We start from the raw sequence: 19965 nt of genomic DNA, 5'->3' as shown, positions 1-19965 counted from the left end.
GTTGCGGGCCTCAAATAGTTACTCTACTGACTAGCACTATTTTTAGGAAAGGAGCAAGGGCTAATGGCTTTCCAAATGAAGTTAATTTTGTACCTTTTAAACAATAAACAAAAAGAGATTGCCTTTTTGGCAACATCATTCTGACAGGGCTCAAATGCCCCCTCCTTTTAATAAAAAAGGAAAATGAACTTTTTTAATGGACACCTTATCCATGAAGTGACTAAATCGTACCTATAACATCATATAAGCAGTATAAGACATGGGGTAGGATAGTATTTATTATAGCATTACTTAGAGACATGCCATAACAAGCACGAGATGTCACCTACATATCCTATGCATATTAGATGTATTACAGTACAACCATCAGAACAAGAGACAGCAAAAAGGTTCCTTATAGTCCTTTACAACGAGAAACATAAAAGCGCTGTGCTCACTTGATAGGCCTTTTCCATAGTACAGTCGATGTTTCAGTCCCATTTTAGCATACCTTCAGGACCATCATCAGGACATGGTGTGGGTCACAATTTTCTCTATTATTGGTCCTTGTAAAAGACTCTCAATCAGGACACAAGCATCATACTTTTGAAGGATGATGCAAACTAATCAGTTCATAAATTGAAGAAATATGAACAAAAAATGTTTTATATCAATGTTTAGAGACACTCAATCTAGCATAGGTTCCCCACGCAAATTTTGTAACATCTACAGTGTCATTACTAATATGACCGATTAGCTGAAAATATGGGATCCAACATCATTGGAAACAGAAAAGGACAAACGCCCAGACAAATCAGAAGAGTAATTGTAAGGCTATGTACTATGTTGGAAGGGTAGATAGATTAGATAGGGTAGATATTCCGACATTAAGTAATGAAGCAGGTTTGAAGGAAAATTTAAAAAAAAAAAAACTTTGACCACTGCTAGTCTTTTGATGATTTGAACCTTCTTCCAGCAATTAAGCTTTTCCACAACTTGGACAGAAGTCAAATGTTAGAGCACAGTTCTTTTCAAGCGGAGGAGCACCTTCTGACAGACAGAAGAGGACATGGAACCTTTTCAGGCAATGACTGAAATGGAGTTGCAGTTAAAGAAATACAATGCGGCTGACCATGGTTCAGCAATAAGTTATTTGTCTGTGTAAGCACGTCCGGAGCTCGCCGCACTTTTACTCCACTGGGGACCAGATAAAGAAGTTCATGAGGAGAAGGATGGTGCACCAGAATGAAGCCAAGAAGCTTGAAGTATATCCAAATATATCCTCTATTCTTTTACCAATTTTTGGATATACTTGAAGCTTCTTGACTTCATTCTGGTGCACCGTCCTTCTCCTCATGAACTAAAATGGAGTTGTTCAGCTAAACTTTTGATTCAGATCCTAGATTCCCAGTAACAACAACGAATGAAGAAGCTAGATGGCCTAACTCACACTGTGTGATGTTAAATCGGCCACGCCCACACACAGATGAACGCACTCTTTGCATTTCCTCACTGCGAAGGACCCTGGGACATATTATCAACAAAAGGCGATACATTATCGCTGCTTTTATCGGCAGAAAACTGCAGATAAAACGGCGATAATGGGCTTGATAATATCCCCTTGAGAATGCCCATAGAAGCCCATGTTCACACCAGAACATGGGCTTCTGTGGGAATTCTCAAGGGCATATTATCAAGCCAATTATCGCCGTTTTATCAACAGTTTTCTGCTGATAAAGGCGGCGATAATGTATCGCCTTTTGTTGATAATATGCCCCCCTGTTTCCAGATCATTGGCTTGAACCACATTGAAACGTGTTCTTGTGCCAACCATGGCCGAACAAATAAATAACATATTGTAACCTTAATATAACCACTGCCGGTACCTTGCTAAATATATTCATGGTGCCCTGAAAAAAGCAGGCATTTTTGCACCGTGTTTATCTATACAGTAAATGGAATAATAAATGAATAAATAAAAAAGATTAAAAAAATAATAATGGAAAGTCCAGCCAGACTGTGCATTGGTCCTGCACAAAGCACCAAATCTCGCAGGGACTTTGTTTTTTGATGCTGTCCCATGTGTTGGAACCTTCTGCGGGGTGCAATAAATAGCCTTGTGTGGTCCACCATTGACATTACATCTACACCGTGATGTGCTGAGGGCAGCATTGGGCCTGGTATTCATACCCCATGGAGGACACAGCGGAGTTTTCCGACATCATCTAATTGAACTTAGTTTTGGATTTGAGCAATTGTCCTAAAGGGTGAGTTTCATACTCTCCATATCAATCAAAAAGTTGTCTGATACAAAACAGTGCCTCACTATGACTGTATACTGCCTTCTCTGAGCCAAAGAAAGTGTAAAGTGGATTACTCAGCTAAGAACCAGTTTGCACTGTGACACGGTCTTGATACATCCGTGCCCTACTTTTTAGCAAACCTAACGTTTTTGTTTGTATAATTAGCATTTTATTGCTTTTAACATTTTTACTGCTTGTAGAATTGAAAAATATAGCATTCCTTGAGCCAAAGAAACTTTGAGATTTTCTATGTTCATGGCCCCTAGAATTATGCGATTCTATTTCGAAGCTTTATCCACATGATTATGAATCTGCTGCACTCGCCACATAATCCTAAACATTCTTTTAGCACAAAGGGTCAAAAGTTACTAAGAATGCTGCCACACCTGTTGCTGCGCAGAGGTAGGCTGTGTGCAGTGCAGTGGCAGGTCACCTTTTCACTGATTACTGCATTTTGGTCTTACAGATATTAATGACTTGAAACCTTTGCCCAGGCAGTGTTAATATGCCAAAAATGACAACAAAGTATATCTGGACTGTCCAAATTGTGCCGCATAATGCTGTATAATTTGGCTTTTCCTGCGGCATAATTTAGTCACCTCAGCCAAACAATTCGGTCCTCTGCTTATATTTAAACTGTTAACGGCCTGATTTTGATTAGCCCGGTTAATGCTGGCCCCTGCGCAAACCCCTGTTTGTTCAGGGGACAGAATTATGAGTTATGCGGACTTTTTGGCATGAGGTAAGATCGGCCAGATTTTATTGGGATAAAAAGAACAAGTATATCAGGACATTCGGGTTTTGGTGCTGCAAAAACTCGAAAGAGGCGTTTTTTATCTCATCTAAGGTAATCCAAATCCGTGCACCATCCTTATTAGGCCCCTGGTGTTTGTGCTTTTAGTAATTCTCTCTCTCTCTCTCTCTCGCTCTTTGTCTCTCTCTCGCTCTCTCTCTCATATTTAAACTGGTAGACGCCATGCGCTGTGCCTTTAAGGGTGTGCTGCTGTGTATCCGGGTTGGAGGTATTTGCACCTGAACAATATGTTACTTGCGTTTTAGGTCACTCCAAATTGAAATTCACTTCTATCAATCATCAAACCCGATTTCAGCGTGTGCTTTGAGGTAGCCCGTAGCTCCGAGCGAGTACAAGTATGCGGAAGGGCCGCTCTGTCGCAGCAAACAAGCAGGGGCAAGCGACGTGCAGGCAGCGACTGCGTCTTAAAGGAAGATGCCGCCACTTCACATTCAACTTAATGGCTGAACAATTCCCAATGTGCTCTTCCTTTTGCATAACGAAGGAAACCTTTTTTTCTGCATTTCGCTTTTTATAGTTATTAGGAATTTAAACCTCAAATTAGTGACATAAATTTTCTCAATTTCTCACTGTTAAAATATTAGGCGCACTGTCAAGCTGACACTGGGAGACGGACAGCCTTTCATGACGCTCTTTCTTGCACTACTGTCAACTATTCAAGAAGCCAAGCAATTTGAAAATGCACGAGAAACGAGAAATATGGTCTCTGCGGCATCACAACTGAATGCCAAAAATGGCACGTATCTTCCTCAGTACAGAACCCCGTGCTTTTTATGAGTGTCAATGTGTGTGGACCCTCCTGCACACACGTACAACATAAAGAGAGAGAGAGAGATTTGCCATGTAATTTACCCATTGCCTAGAAAGGGAATCCCTGGCTCCATTCCTTCACATACCCAGGGGCAGATTTACATTTACTGGTACATACCTGCATATCAGCAGGGATGCGGCAGTTATTTTGCGTCACGGCAGAAACCCCTTGCGCCACCATGGATGTGCCGCATTTACAATGCGGCGCACCATGGTGCAAGAATAGACAGCTGTGTGACGCATTTGATGCCGTAAAGGTGACGCAGTGGAGGAGTCGTATTGCAAGTGTGACGCAACTCCAGCACTGCTCGAGGGGCTCCCTATACTTGCTGTGCTGAGTCACTCCTTACGCCTGCTACAAGCAGGCGTAAGGGTTTTGATGCAGCGGGGACGTGAAAGTGACTCAGTGAAATCTTGTAGATTTCAGTGCATCACTTTTACGGGGCCTCCTTGCGATGGAACACCCACCCTGCATACATTATACCTGACGCAGGTATAATGTAGCGCAGGGCTTTACAATGTGACTCATCTCACTAGATGCGTCAAGTTGTAAATATGTTGCATAGTTGCGCATTGTTTACGCCGCCGCTGCGTCACAAAAGTGATGCAACGGCGGTGTAAAGTGTCACAAGGGGCTCTTAAATCTGCCCCCTAGAGATTAAGGAATATTTCATATTAGGAAATACTACATTTGCCTTGATAGAAATGTCGCCTCATTTTTTACATGTATGTTTCTGTTTTATTACAAATGCAGTATATTTTTGTGTGAAATATAAGCAGATGGGGCACTTCTACTGAAAAAAACGAAACATTTTAAAATGCAAATATCAAGAATCTAGATTGTGCAAAACACTATGAATTATATAAATGTACATACTTTATACCGATACTGCTTACTTGTGAAATTTGATATTTTATTGCAAGGGTAAAATGCTTTAATTTAGTATTGTTAAATTATCTGGTTCTCAGAAGCCCGGCACAGCATAAAGAGCAGAATTTTCCACCTCAAAGTTATATAAAAGTTTTTAGAAGTCTCTTCAAAGGAGAGCCTCAGCATTTATTTCACTATTTAAAGGAAGCTTCGAAAAGTATTCTCATCTCTCAATGTCACGCATCTGTAGGATGTCTGACATTGAGACCACTCAATAAAAGATTCTGGACTCCCAAATGAAAGACATAATATATATATATATAAATATATATATATATAATATATATATATATATATATATATATATATATATATATATATATATATATATATATATATATATGTCTGAAAGGGTTCCCCACTTGATAGATCCAAGGAAACACAAAAGACTCGCACTCCAGGGTCCATGTGAAAATCGTTTATTGGCGCGCGTTTCGACCAGGCGGTCTTCTTCGTTTTATATATATACATTAGTTGCATTATTCAGCATGTATCAGCATAGAATATATTCAAGTGTGAAAACTTGAATAGAATACTGCAGGCGACGCAGTGCTCACATTTAAATACATAAATAGAAACAAAACATATAATACACTGTACAACCCCAAATGGTATAGTTATTTGACCCACATATGCTGAACGACACGTGAGAGGACAACGCCAATATATATTAGATCGGCGGTGACATTGGTGATTTCGCCAATTGTGAGAGCAAAATAAAGGTGCTATGCTTGGACTTGACAGATTGCTCTTTAATCAATAATTTGCTTAACAATCCTCAGCGTGTTATTGACTTATGTGAAGATTATGCCTAAATGGTGGCCTTTCTGTGAATATCACACTTCATTTGTGACCGTATCTAGTTTCTACACCGTCTGGCTCCGGGATATTATGCAACTATTATTGCCTTGAAAAAGTCTTCTTGAAAAGACGAAACACGTGTCAGCAAGTCGTGTGCTGGGAAATTTTATTGAAGTGATTTTGGAATAAAAATTATCAAGATTACTATGTGCCTTGGATCCTTGTATTATGATTATTGTTGTTGCCAATATTTCTAAATCAGAGTTGATTGGGATAGACTATACCCATTGACGTGACCTACTTTTGTATGACTAAATGGTGACTACAGGTGTGCTGTCCAAGCCCTTCCTTTCTTCTGATGCTTTATGCACACTTTGTGTGTGATTGACACCATTTGGTAGTAGGTGTTGCTAGGGCTAATTGAGCACCTACTTTCAAATTTCTGTTGTATAATACCTAAATTCCACGTTCAAATTGTATTATTGTTACATTGGGGCTAACGAATGTGCGGACGTTTCTCTATATGAGAACACTACTACCCACGCCTTTTGATGTTAATACAGTAATTAATTGTTTCAATTATTTGTGGAGCAGAATTGATTCTAAAAACATTTCAGGGCTTTCAGATTTGCAGGCGTAAAGCTCCACACAAGTGAGTCCCATGTGACATTTGTGATGTATATGTAATAGTTACCCCCGCCCAGTGGGTGTATAAGGTGGTTCTTGGTGGGTACAATATGTGTGAAAGAGCTGGGGCACTGAGGAGTTGAAACTGCTACTGTAACTCAAAGATGAATCGCATTTCCTAAGCCACAGCAAGAAGTCTGGATAACTGGGGTATCTAAAGTGGTAGATAAAACCGCACGCTTCATGGATTGTCTTGCTGAAGAATACTAGTGCCTATAAATGGAAGCATAACACATATGCCCACATCTGCTGGCTTCATCCAACTGAGCTGTGCAATGAGAAGGGCTTCTCTTGTTGTCAGAGAGGACACTGATTGATGTCATGACATCACTACACCCACCAGGGGTTGGCTCCTGCTTTTCTTTGGTTGGGGGGGGGTTTGTGTTGGGGCGCAGGAGGAGCTTATGAAGCTATGTGCGCCAGACAACAAGCACTGTGGCTTGAGCTTGCCTGATGATACCCATTTGACTGGGTGTGCGCACACACACATACACACACACACACACACACACACACTATGGACCACAACAACCTTGGCTGGGCCAGGATACAGGAAGAATGATCTCAGTTCGTTGGCCATGTACTAACTCAAGTGGCGCTGCCCCTGCTGACCTCCAGCACCAGCAAGACCAGAAAAGGCCCTGTGCAATTGTGACTCAGGAGGGAGATGAGCCGCAGCTCCATTGAGACTGAACTAGTCCAGCTTCTCAGCGATGGGTCAGTCGGACTGTAGGGAACACCGCTGGAAAGAGTCCCCTGATATTCCCTCCACCTCCAAAGGGCTAAAGAGTCACCTGCACATCAAGATAACTATTAAAACCTGTTCCCCCCAAATGAACTGTGAATTGGAAATGAGATACTGGGGTAATACATGAAGTGTCCTCTGAAGTTTATTTACAGTATTATTCTGTGTGCAAAAGTAAAGTACTTTTTCTTTTCATAAGAAAAGCACTGACTGGACATTGATTTATTGGCTGCTATTGGATGGTTGGTGGAGTGTTCACTCGCAAACCCTGAGTAAGCGCTGGATGGGCTGACTTCGCTACCCTACTGGTCAAGTAGTAAAGTACGCCGTGCTCCATTTTGGTTTCAATAGTACAGTTAAGCCCCAGGGCACCAGTGGTAAAATATTCTGCTTGTTACAATATGAGCCCACTAACCCCTCTGCCTTGGCACTCCTGAAAATGTCCACACAGAACTATTGCCTTCGATTTTGATAATCCTCTCCCGAGATAAATGCTATCTAGCCAATATTTAGAGCCATGTTGCCGAAGTACTTGGATAGACTTTGTGTGTGGTCATTTGCTTAGCTTTGAACTCACTCTCTATGTCAGTGACAAGACATAACTAACCTCACCCTCTTTTTATATAATGTGGTGAAGGATTGTTGATTATATCAGAGTATTAGGCGGCATGTGAGCTAAAAAAATAGATTAAACAAGGAAATAAATATAGTTCTCTGTAGACAGCCTACCCTCAATTTTGATTAAGTTTGCTTTTTAGAGTGCAGTACAAAAAAGAGAGGTAACATGGTGTCTGATGTGTCTACGAAACAATTCAGATAGTAACGGTCCGCGAATAAAAAAACAAGTTAATATGAACTTAGGTGCCTTACCTTGTATGCAGTGATAATCAGTTGCAGAATGTTTCCAGAGTCTGACTCAAGAACACCAACAGTGGCTCCAGGAATGAATTTTGCGTAGTTCTGTAAATGAGAAGAAATGCAGTCAAATGTAACTTAATAGCACAAATTGCAAACATGTTTAAAACACATTACCTGCAGTTCCAGCAGCTTTTGTCTTTCATCAACAGAGCTTTACTAAAGCTGTCAGCTCTGGTTACCATTACTCGAAAGAAGAAACTGAGCAACAAAATGGCTCCCTTCATCCCAAATATTGATAAACTGAACACTCCCTGACTGGTTTTGCTGGGTTAAGTTCCAGTACTCGCTGGCTCTTTGTCTTCTGAGACCTATGCTTGTGGGTCATCCCATGCTGTCTCAGGTCATACAGCGCCCCCTACTCACCTCTTCATACATGCCCCAGACAGTGTGAGATGGAGGCTGGCACCTTGCATTCTATATACTGCTTCTGGGCAGGGACAAAATGGTGCAAGCATAGTTCCATGTCATACTTTTGCTACCTAGTTTTGCCTTTGTGTTGGTGTCTTTCTGCTGCACTCCAATTTGACTGTGCAACTGAAGGCATTGGTTTTTTCACTCATGCCCATGTCACTGCTCTCTGACCCCTCTTTCTCTGTATGCTCATACTACCGATGAGTGTCTGTGTCTAGCTGACGGTATAGTTATGTTAAAAAAAATTCTATAGCGCACATACGCCGGGAGGTGTCTTGGCGCTTTGCTTTGGACAACATCAAGGCAGCAACGGATTACGCATGAGCCTGCTCAAACAACCATGTCTTGAGCATTTTTCTAAACCCCAGGAGGTTGTTGCATGATCGAATCCCTAGTGGTAGGGAGTTCCAGAATTTGGGGCCCAAATAGGAAAACCTGCACCCTCCCTGGCGTTTGAGCTTGAAGGTGGGGGTGGTTAGCAGCTGGAGGTGTGCTGAGCGCAGGTTGTGGGACGGAACATGCCTCGATATCAGGCTGCTGATAAATTTAGGATTCCTACAGTGAAGGGACTTAAAAAGTAGGCACCCTGTCTTGAAAGCTGCCCGTTGTGCGATTGGGAGCCAGTGAAGTTTTACTAGTAAAGGTCTGGCAGATTGCCATTTTGGTTGTTTGTGAACAAGTCTCGCAGCTTGGTTCTGCACCAGCTGGAGAGGTTTAAATAGAAATAGTGGCAAGCCGAGAGGCCCAGAGGCAACAGCATCTGCATGCATAGCCTAACTTGAAATGCTGCTTTCCTCTTTTTGCCAGTGGGACTAACCCTCTGGCCTCTATCGAGGTTTTTGGAAGCTCCATTGCCTTGATCATGAGACTGGCTCTGCTCAAGGTAGTCACATTAATGAGATGAGAATGCCTCTTCTGAAGAGCAGCTGGTCATAGGACACTGTTTTGCTCAGCTACTCGCTGTTTAGCTTGGTAGTGTCAGTCACGTCTACAGCTGCAGCCCATGCAGGTAAGAGCGGTGGGGCTGTTTGGGAGGGGGATTTCAACGGACGATGACGAGGGAAAATTAATTATTTATTTAATTTCCCCTCATCATCATCATCCTCTGCAATGCCCACCCACCCGGCCCCACTGCTCTTACCTGCACAGGCCCCGGCTGCACGTCTATTTACTCCACCCTTTAAGCTACTGTAGATGCCTCGTTCTTGATAGGTCACCTCATAATCTTTTAGTGCAGTTATTGGTCTGTGTGTAGGACTGGCTGCAGGATGTAAACTGCTGCTGAACAGTGAAATGAATGTAAAGAGAGGGCTCTCTTGGACGTGCACCGAAATCAACCTATAACCAAGTATACAATCAACCGCACTAATCACCCAATATCCACTTTTATCTTACACATGCAGAAACATCCGCGTGGATGGAGACACAAATCTGGACCCAGAAAACAACCATATGTTACACAGAGATAAAGAGCTCGAATACATAACACAATCAGGGTTTATTAAAAAGAATTTGAAATAACAATAAAAAAAGCATAAATGTACACATTAAAAAACATTAAAAATACATCATGAGAGACAGAGACATATATGTGAAATGTTAAATTCATCAAAGAGAGGTTACTACCAGCAGGAATCAAGTATATACACACCATCATTCTATTCACTCATTGGTTGTATTAGACATGAGGCTGTTCCTGGATATAACCCAATATAAAAGAACAGGCGTCGACGCGCTTCGGTGAAAAATAAGACCACACACTTCGCTGCCAGTTTCTGTGGTTGTTTTCTCTCTGTCCAACGTGACCTACGATGGTTATCTTCTCACTCTACTGGCACTCTACTTTACTTCTCACTCCACCACTACTAGCTGACCACTGTCCCTTCATCGAGATAGGTACATCCCCAGTTCCATGGTCACGAGCCTGATTGTCTGAATGAATAAACAATTATTTATAGAGTACAATGATACCTAACATGGTGTCCTGTCACTATTCGGGTTTCTCAAATAAATTAAATGAGTCTTCCAAAAATAGCAGGGTTTTTAATTGCTTACAGAATGACAAGTTATCTGTGACAGTATGTAAAGTGGATGGAAGAGAATTCCAGCGTTTGGGATGTAAGAGTCACAAAACGCCAGCCATAGCCCCATACTCGACTGAGCCTGGGAACCTATAAATGGTTTGCAATGTTTGAGCAACAAGCTCTAGAAGGCAAATAAGGGAACACACATTGCTGAAAATAAGGAAGACCCAGCTTGTAAAAGCCATAGCGACATATACAAAGGCTTTGCAGGTGGACCCCGTCGCAAGCTGCACCCAGTGAATGGTTTCAGGTGCCTCGAGAAAGATGGGTGGGCTGGAAGAGCAGGATCAAATGAGCGCGACACTCTAAGGGAGCTGTATTCATTGAATCAGGTGTGCAGGAAGAAATAGAGTAATCAATCTTCTACAATATTATGGACTGGGCCACTAATGTTTGACAGACCACGGGGAATGTTGGAACAACTATATGTGTTACTCATAAAAAAAAGAAAAGTAAGAGAGACCCTGTTTATCTGATCTGAAAAAAGAGAAAGCAGAATCAAAAAATGACTCCTAAATTAAGGGGTATAGCCTGCCATGGTTGTTAGGTGTAGCTGGCTCTACTTACTCTCTAATAATTGTGTCCCTTGCGAGAAGCCGAGAGAAATGCATCAATCTGGCTCATGATTGTCATTGCAGTTTTCCTGTCTTTTTTTGTGGAATGCTGAGCATGCCTATTTACTCTGCCTGTCAAACTATTGTACACCACTCATGCAATAGGTTGATGTCTCACCACACAATCTTTTATTCTCATAAATCAATCTTAGCATGCATCTTATTTAAGGCCTTTGACCTTGGCTGTTTAACGTGTCTCATGGTGTGTATCACTCACATCACCCAACCATAGCCTTCTGTGCCTTTCATATTTGTTGCCATTGCAACCCTGAAACTGTTTTATTATGTTTCTACTTGGTTCATTTACTGTACAACTAACAGTATGGTATCTTTTATCTTTTGACATATTATTCAATCTTAGCTTCTATTTCATCTAGGTAACTGAAACATGGGTCATTTCTAGTGAAACATTCACATCTCGTTCTACTTTACAATGAGACTCATATTGTGCATACCTTCAAGTGCTGCTGGTGGTTCTGGCATTCTCTTTCAGTTTTCATATATGAAATACTGCTCTGTACAAGGCTTTTCCATTGTTTCAATTTATTTGATAGCATCTTGCCTCTTTTACTCACCCATAGACAATTCCATTACTTATTTTGTATCAGATCCCTAGCGCATTCACCTACTTCATATATTGTCTTCATCTTTTTCTTGGCTAATATTCACATCTTCATCTATAGTGTGTGTATTGCATGTAACATCATCTATAGGTATGTTACATTCATTGAATGAATGAATGACATGGCATGACTTATAGAGCATGCAGCTACTCAGGGAGTGTCCTGGCGCTAAAACATGAGAGAGGTTTATCGACTTAAAAGATGAGTTTTTAATAGTTTGCAAAAAGCAGTCTCATTAGACAGGTTCCTGATTTGGACCAAGAGGAAGTTCTAGATTTTGGCCACTCAGGCCAAAAAAGATGCGCAACCACATCTCGCTTTTTTAAAGTGGAGGACCATAATCAGATGAGCTTTTCTAGACCACAAGTCTTTAGGTTGGTACTACTCAATTCTCTCATTTAAAAAGTGAGACCTGAGTCATGGAATGCACAGTGAGCCAGCGTTAATGAATAAAAATGATCGTCTTGATCAGTGGTAGCCAATGAAGCTGTTTTAGGTAGAACGATGTTGGGGTACTCTTAGGAAGATTCAATTGCAGACAAGCTGCCATATTCTGGACTACCTGTAGGCGTTGAATCAGAGAGGACGGTAGACCCACATTAAAACATTTGAATAGTCTAATCTGGATAGAATAGAGACATGGGCTACGGTTTTTCAGGCATCCCGCAGAAGGAGGGGTAATAATTGTTTAAGTGCCCTCAAAGTCCAGAAACAAATTTTCATTACGTAAATAATCTGAGACTTAAATGATAGTTTATCATAAAAAATTACCGTAATTGAATCTTACCAAGCAATTTATTTGCAATCCGTGTTACAAGGTAAGAAGACTAGACTATTGGAATGCCCCTTTGGCTAGTGCCGTTGAAAGTATTTCAATAGGAAATAATCAGCTTAATCAAAAGTTCCAGAAAATATGACCATGTCAGTCCAGTTTTGAGCTCACCCGGGAGCACATTGCATATTTAGAACTTCCTGTGAAACCCACAAAGCTCTGTACTTAAATTTCGTAAACTAGTTGGCTGACAAACTTGCCATCACACGAGGGTCTCAGGCATTGCACAGAAAAGAAGAGCTCCACCTGGAAATCCCAAAATGTTAAATAACACATACTCTCAAACCGTCGTATTTCAGGTGCGCTCTAAGAATCTAGAACTCTCCGGCACCAGAACTTGGTGTGCCACATCCTCCGACATCTATCAGAAATATGTGATAACCTTTCTCAAGAAAAACGTCTTGTAGGAAGGGTCTATAATCCACATAATAATGCTCATACATTACACACCATTTTGACCATAGGCAAAAGTTTGCATAGTTATTGTGAGCCCTCAACAGGTTTTTCCTCATCATTATCATCCAAAAAAGTTTATTTACTGGAAATAAATTCCTCTAAAAACACACAGTATAACATTTTACAAATACATCAGAACAATACAACTACATTTGTGATGTTAAAAACAAGTACATGTTATAGATCACCATAACAATTCTTATTCTGTATGACAGAGAGTTTTCTTACAATTCAAGCTTTATGTAAGAACCTAATTAGAGCAAAAATAATCACGAGATTGGCCTTTAATTTTTGTATTTCGTTAAGTCATAAGGTAATGCCTTGGCTACAAGGATCTACATGCTGTAACAATTTATCATCTCCTTATATTTACATAGCTCTTACAAAAACATAAAATAATCTTCTGTTTCAGCACGCAATTTGCAAAAGGAACATAGATTATATCTAAGTTCTTGGGATGCCTTTATGCATATACAATTGTTCAGCGGAAGTACCCTTGGATGGAACGGAATATACGATTTTGAAGCACTGGGTGGTGAAATCTTATCTATAAAATCTTCAAACACAGGTGTCCATCCACTTATGGTCTAGAAAAGGGTCAATCAGTCCATTTGACCTAGCGTGCACAATACATCTTTCTCAGAGGTGAAATCAGTATATGTTCTTAAGGACAGTAGCAGTTAAATTTCCAGGAGACCCCATAGATCTTTTATTTCCAGTTTGTAAAATCATCCTTTTATAAAAGATAACCATGGGGTTTTAAGCAATAAATCCAGAGTCCAATACTTTTAAAGTGTTTTAGAGAGTTTGATGTACCACGATTTAAAAAATCATAAGACACAACACATTGACTAATTAAAGACATGAAAGCTGAAAGTGCAGCTTGTACATGTTAGACACAGTGACACATGAAAATGAGACAAGCGTAATAGAACCACTGTAGAGGCGTGCCTTAAAATGCAAACATACACACAAAGAAATACAAATACATAAAAATGAGTTACACTAATAAGAGTTTCCTATGAAAATGTTGTTTATTAACATGTATTGATGGAGTTATGCTATTAGTGAAATGGTCTAGTATTTCTAATGTTTTCTGTATAAATGCACCATTTAGATAAGTCTGTGCAAAAACGTATAGAAACATGATCTCTTTTACCGACATTAGGCCTATGTGGACTCTCAATTTTTTATTTCTCATGACCAGCATGGGAATGCATCTCACTGTTGCAAGTGTCCTAGGTGGCATTATGTGAATTTGAGCATAAAACAGTCCTCAGATGGTGGTGAGATGCTACATTACCGGGATGTTGTTAGAGACTTTATAAAAGAAGAAACCCCAAAGGAGGGGCAACGCCATTCATTTTTGCTACTTGACGATCGCCATATTTTTCTCTTTTTTCCTTTGCGAGAGCATGCTCTGCTGATTGATTTTTGATGAACTTTTCTTTTACTTTTGTACCGTCTTGCTGAAGCTACAGTCGGTAGCTGATGGAATGAAACATTCTTTGCTGCCCATTTCAATTTTTTATTTCCTTTTATATCTTTGTTTATGCTAATGGTTTCGCCCTTAATGGACTTCAGATTTAATTAATTTATTTATTTTTAAATATTTTTATTGAGCACTGCAAATAATACACAGGTGTATACGGGGAATCATAAGCATTTTGAAGGCCTTGTATATTAGCAAGGCGGCCCGGATCCTGGCCGCATGTTAAAATAAGGTGTACATACATCTTACAGAAAATACAGCATGACTTGCAGTATAAATGTACAATCCGTAAATCCAGACAAGTAACTACAATACTAATAGGTGGTATCCTGAGCAGAGCCCATTACATCCCCTTCCCAAACTAAACCTCCCCAAACCATACCCCAACAAACAAGTAACTTAAGTGCCGCTATACAGACTACACGCTACGCTGATATTCCTGCGTCTAGTGCGCACTCGGTCTGAGAACCCCGTAAAGGGGCGTGTACCGAGGAGGGGGGGAGGAGGGGGGAAAGAAGAAGGAGAGGGGAGAGAAACACAAAGAGGAGCAAGAAGAGGGGGGAGACCCAAAGGGGACAGGGACAAAGGAACAGGACTGGGGATAAGTAAGCAGAAAGGAGGCCCCCAGGTAGAGCGTGGGTAAGCATGAATCCACCAGCCCCTATGATACTGCACCACTGTCCCGCCTACTGTGATGCGAACCCGAGGGCTCAACATGTTCCATAGCCTTGAATTGTTCCACTAGGTGTGCCCAGTCCAGCGAAATCGGCCGCTTTCGCAGTCCTCTGTATTCTTCACGGTGCAAAGCCTCCCTTTCTGCAACCGCCCCTCTGTCCACTTCCTAACGCCAATCGCCCACTCGCGGTGCTAGAGTAGACTTCCAGCTTCGTGTAATCATACGTTTTGCCAACATCAGGGCCTACCCTGCAAACGTGCGTAGCAATTTAGCCTTCTTAGGGAGTGGGAATAATCCCAAACGGCAGGCCTCGATCGTGTCCCACGGCGCACGCTCTGTCAACACCTCCAACCCCCGGACAACCTCTGACCAAAACCCCTGCAGCAACCGACACGACCATATCATATGAAGAAAATCAGCGTCATGCATCCTACACCATGGACTTACAGCGGCCGTCGTGGGAAACAATTTCCGTATCGTAGCTGGGGCAAGGTATGCTCTATGTAGTACAAATAACTGAATCGTTTTTAAACTGCAATTCCGAGAAACTCAGCAGGCATGTTCTAGCATTTGGGCCCATTCTCTGTCCTCCAGCTCCCGCCCCAAGGCCACGTCCCACTTCTGCCTAAGGTGTATTAGTGGAACATGCAAATGTTCCCTCAGGCCTCGATAAAACCATAGCACCAAGTGTCGGCCATGACCCATAATGTGTAGTGATCTCAGTAATTGAAAAGTTGTGGGTTCCGTTTGATCCATTTACCAATAAGTGCGAATGAAACGCGCTACAGCCACGTGAATGAGAAACAAGGTGTCAAGCAGCGAGTTAGTGCGTACAAATTCATCATGGGGCATCAAGTGGCCCTCGAGAAATAAATCCCTGACTGTCCCCACCCCCTTCCGGGTCCACCCCTGTATTTGGGTCATCAATAGCACCCCACGCCTAGGAGGCAATCCACATATGGGGATATTTGGGGCGTACGGAAATGGCAACCGAGCCAACCTCTTCGCCTGTGCACAATATTGCAATGCAACATGCAACAAGTAAGTAGGATCTCGCATTTTCCGTGCACCTGGACAGAGCTGGGACTGAAGAAACCCATGTCACAAACAACCCAAGGAGTATCCAATTTTGAATAAATTCTTACCGGCCAACCAATATGCCATCCATTGCAACTGCCCCACTATACAATACGTCTTAAAATCAAGTGCCCCCATGCCCCCGCCGTACTAGGTAGCTGCTGTTTAGCCAGAACCAACCGATGTCTGCCCGCCCCCCTTATCAGAGATGTCAATAATGTGCCAAGCACTTTAAAAATCCAAGTGGGCAGTACCACCGGCAGATTCACAAAGTAATAAAGGAGGCAGGGTAGCATAACCATTTTTGACACAGCCACGCGGCCTGCCACAGTCAACTGCAACAAATTTCAAAAGGCAATCTGGGAGCACAACAAGTTAATGGTACGTACTACATTACCGTCTATAGTATCAGCGTTCGATCTATAAATATTAACCCCCAAGAACTTAAAAGTGACAGGCTCAACAAGGAAGTGCAGTTGACCATATTGTAGAGTAGCAGACGCACAAGTGTTATAAAAAGCGAAGGCCACCGACTTAGAAGCATTAAGACGCAAGACAGAAACTTCCCCGAATCTATAGAAGGCAGCAGCTATCTCACGTTTATCAACTTCCAAATCGTGAAAATATAACAGCATGTCATCCGCGTATAAGGATACTGAATGTATCACCCCACACAATTGTATGCCATAAGGGATCATAATCTGATGCAGGTACTGTGCAAGAGGCTCAAGGGCCAACACAAAAAGCATGGGGGATAAGGGGCAGCCCTGGCGCGTACCCCGAGATAGCAAATAAGAGGAAGAGATGGTCCTACCCGTCTTAGCGCGCGCCGTGGGACTAGTATACAACAATTTAATGCATGCACAATAGGACTGGGGCAGGCCAAATTTAGACAGGACCGCAAGCATATACAGCCAGCTGAGAGTATCAAAAGCCTGACGCACGTCTAAAGACAAGCAACCTGCAAGAGGGGAAGAAATGGACCTTACATTTTAACCCTTTTCTCACCTTCGTAGAATTTGAGCTGATAGACAACAAAGTATCCTTCTGCCTTAATGGCGGTGGGACTCTAAGACTCTGTAAATTGATGTTCTAATAACCATCCAAAAAAGCCTGCTTAAATGTTTGGCACTTATATACAAGCTGTGATATTCTTGACTGAAGTTCTTAGGAGACTCCTTGTTGTAATGAGCTTTGAATCTTTATTACAATAACCAAATTAATCTAATATCTGTCCGAGTCTATTATTGAGACATGTTTGTCCTTCCATTTAAACTTTGCTATATTACAGATGATATAAATGCGTTGTAGAGGGAATCAGTGAGCTCTGTAAGAACATCAAGTATTACTTCTTTTATTTTGCCTTGCTGTTGTAGAACCTTTGGTCTGCATGATCTTAATTCGACTTAACTTCAGGAGGTTCAGTCTTCCTGTTGCTATTCTTTATTTCTACAGCATGGTTTTAAGAGTGGTGTACCTAAATGTGATCTCAAATCTGTGAGTTGGCTGTCAATTATTGGTTCTCATTGAAGAGCTAACATGGCTTTTGGCCACCCTAATTTCAACCTCTCCTATCAGCAGAAAAATATTTCCATCTGTCATTATGGTCTTTGAAAGAATATCAATATACAGGGCCCAGATAATAAATTATGTTCTATATTTGGTTCAGGACCCAGTGCTTTCACCTGCCTCAAACTCTGAATTGCTAAAAGGGTGCCACTTAATGTGTATACAATTTGAGGAGCAGGAACGCTGGTGTAAGGGCCTGATGACTTTAAGATAGGGGTGACTAGGGAAGGAGCACAAGAATGAGAATCAGCCATTGATCAGAATTCAGAGAAGTGCGGCTTTCACACATCTGATGGGATATTAAACTCGACCTTAGTAGAAGCATACTGATTCCTATGAGCGACTATGCTTAAAAATTGTATTATCCGTGCTAGCTACAGCCTCAAGCAAGTCCCTCTAATTTGCATCCTTCTGTTCGTAGCAACTAGCACCAAATATCTACTGGCAGACCTCTAGTGAATATACAATGACCTCTCTCTATGGCTTTTAACATCCATAAAAAGATTGGGTTTAGCCTTGCTGCTGTCCTTTGTGTATCATGAGGGTTATTTGCAAAATATTGATTTCAAACCGCTATTCTGCATAAAATGTTCCCTCAATTCTGAAAAAAGGGCAATGTGAATATCCTAAATTGGTGGTGTTAATCCAGAAAAAATCCATATAAGGCACCAGGGATGCTAAAATAATTTCATAAACATCCACCAAAGCATCATAGTTATTGATTTAGGGGGACCATTTAATCCCTCAGTGGTTGTTGGAAGTGATAGGAATGTTTACTTCCTTCACATCAATCCCATCCAAATCAACGGTATACACCTGTTACAACGCATTTTTTACTCCGCACTACCATTACAACGCGACCATTACTCCGCATACCATTACAACGCATTGCGCTGGGGGGCGCTCTAGGATAGGTAATAAGTATAATTTACTATCCAACACCTTCCCTAGGGTCCACGGGGACTGGAGTTAGAATAGTAAATTATACTTACCACTATCCAGCGCCCCAAGGCGCTATGCGTTGTAACGGTATGCGGAGTAAAAGTCGCGTTGTAATGGTCTGCGGAGTAAAAGTATGCGTTGTAACGTCATACATCCAAATCAACATGTAAAAAACCCTTCAGGGAAAGTAGCAAGGGATAATGGCCACTCTCGCTTCTGTCAAGGACTACCATATTATTTAGGGTTGACCAGAGCCTAATATTAACAGGAAATAGCTAACAGTACCACAAGAGTTCTCTCTTCTAAAGGTTCGGGCTCTTTGCATATTAGAAGTGCTACAGCCATTACAAGCTCTTAACCCTTTCTGTGAGGTCAGAGCTAAACACTGAATGTCCATAGAAGGGCAATGTTTAATGGGAACAGAGACTAGAGTAGAAATTCCACAAGCTTCATCTTCCTGTTCAGTCATTGTATTCATCTCTGCCAGGGTTTAAAGGTAACATTAAAGTCGCCCGCAAGCAGTGTATCCATGGACAGCGAGTGTTTATCGAAAATCAAATTTAAAACATTCAGTTTTAGTGATTCCTTGTTCCAGGGCATCCTACAGTAGACATTTATTAACCTAAGCCCAAATTAAATGTAATCAAAAGGCCTAACATGTCCATAGATGGAATTTCTGACATTTTCTACTTAATTCTTGATGTTGACACAGATCGCAAGGCCACACGATGCTAGCCCAGAAACAAGGTTGAACTTCAACACTCACATTAACAAACTCTGATCTAAAGATCAGTTCCACCGCCCCGGTTCCTGGAATATGCAAATATGATAGTTCTCCAGAAGGTTTGCCCAGTTAGGATCTAACAATTTTGCTTGTTAGCATGCAAGATTCCAAGAAAATATCCGCAGTAGCCCACAATCCATAGAAGGACCAGAGACAGAAAAAATGTATATGTATAATTGGAAGTTAAGGTCAATCTTGTACTAATACAACTTTGGATAACAGGAATTTGCCCAGCTGTCCTAGCTCCAAAATCAAAGATGGTAGATGTTGAGGAGCCACTGACCTTGTTGTGTAACAATCTTGGGGAACCTAAAAATTACCTTCAGACATGGAGAGAGTCATCTCCCCAACTGTAAGTCAATCGACATCAGAGAATTTAGATGCACTACCACTAGTGCTACCACCAGGATGGCTTAT

The 19965-nt window shown here is 41.5% G+C and overlaps 1 protein-coding gene across 2 annotated transcripts in view; it reads right to left on the bottom strand.

The window, feature by feature from the left end:
* The window catches only part of ITGB6 (integrin subunit beta 6), a 238631-nt gene that overhangs the window by 126979 nt on the left and 91687 nt on the right, over positions 1 to 19965 (bottom strand). For both annotated transcript variants that reach the window (XM_078681677.1, XM_078681676.1), the window contains exon 9: positions 7941 to 8030. In XM_078681677.1, coding sequence (XP_078537803.1) covers positions 7941 to 8030 — 90 coding nt within the window. The remainder of the gene's footprint in view (positions 1 to 7940; positions 8031 to 19965) is intronic.

Source organism: Lissotriton helveticus, chromosome 3_1 (genome assembly GCF_964261635.1).
Source record: "Lissotriton helveticus chromosome 3_1, aLisHel1.1, whole genome shotgun sequence".
Classification (NCBI taxonomy): Eukaryota; Metazoa; Chordata; class Amphibia; order Caudata; family Salamandridae; genus Lissotriton; species Lissotriton helveticus.
Note: the sequence above shows the minus strand (reverse complement) of the source record. Positions and strands in the feature narration are given on the sequence as shown.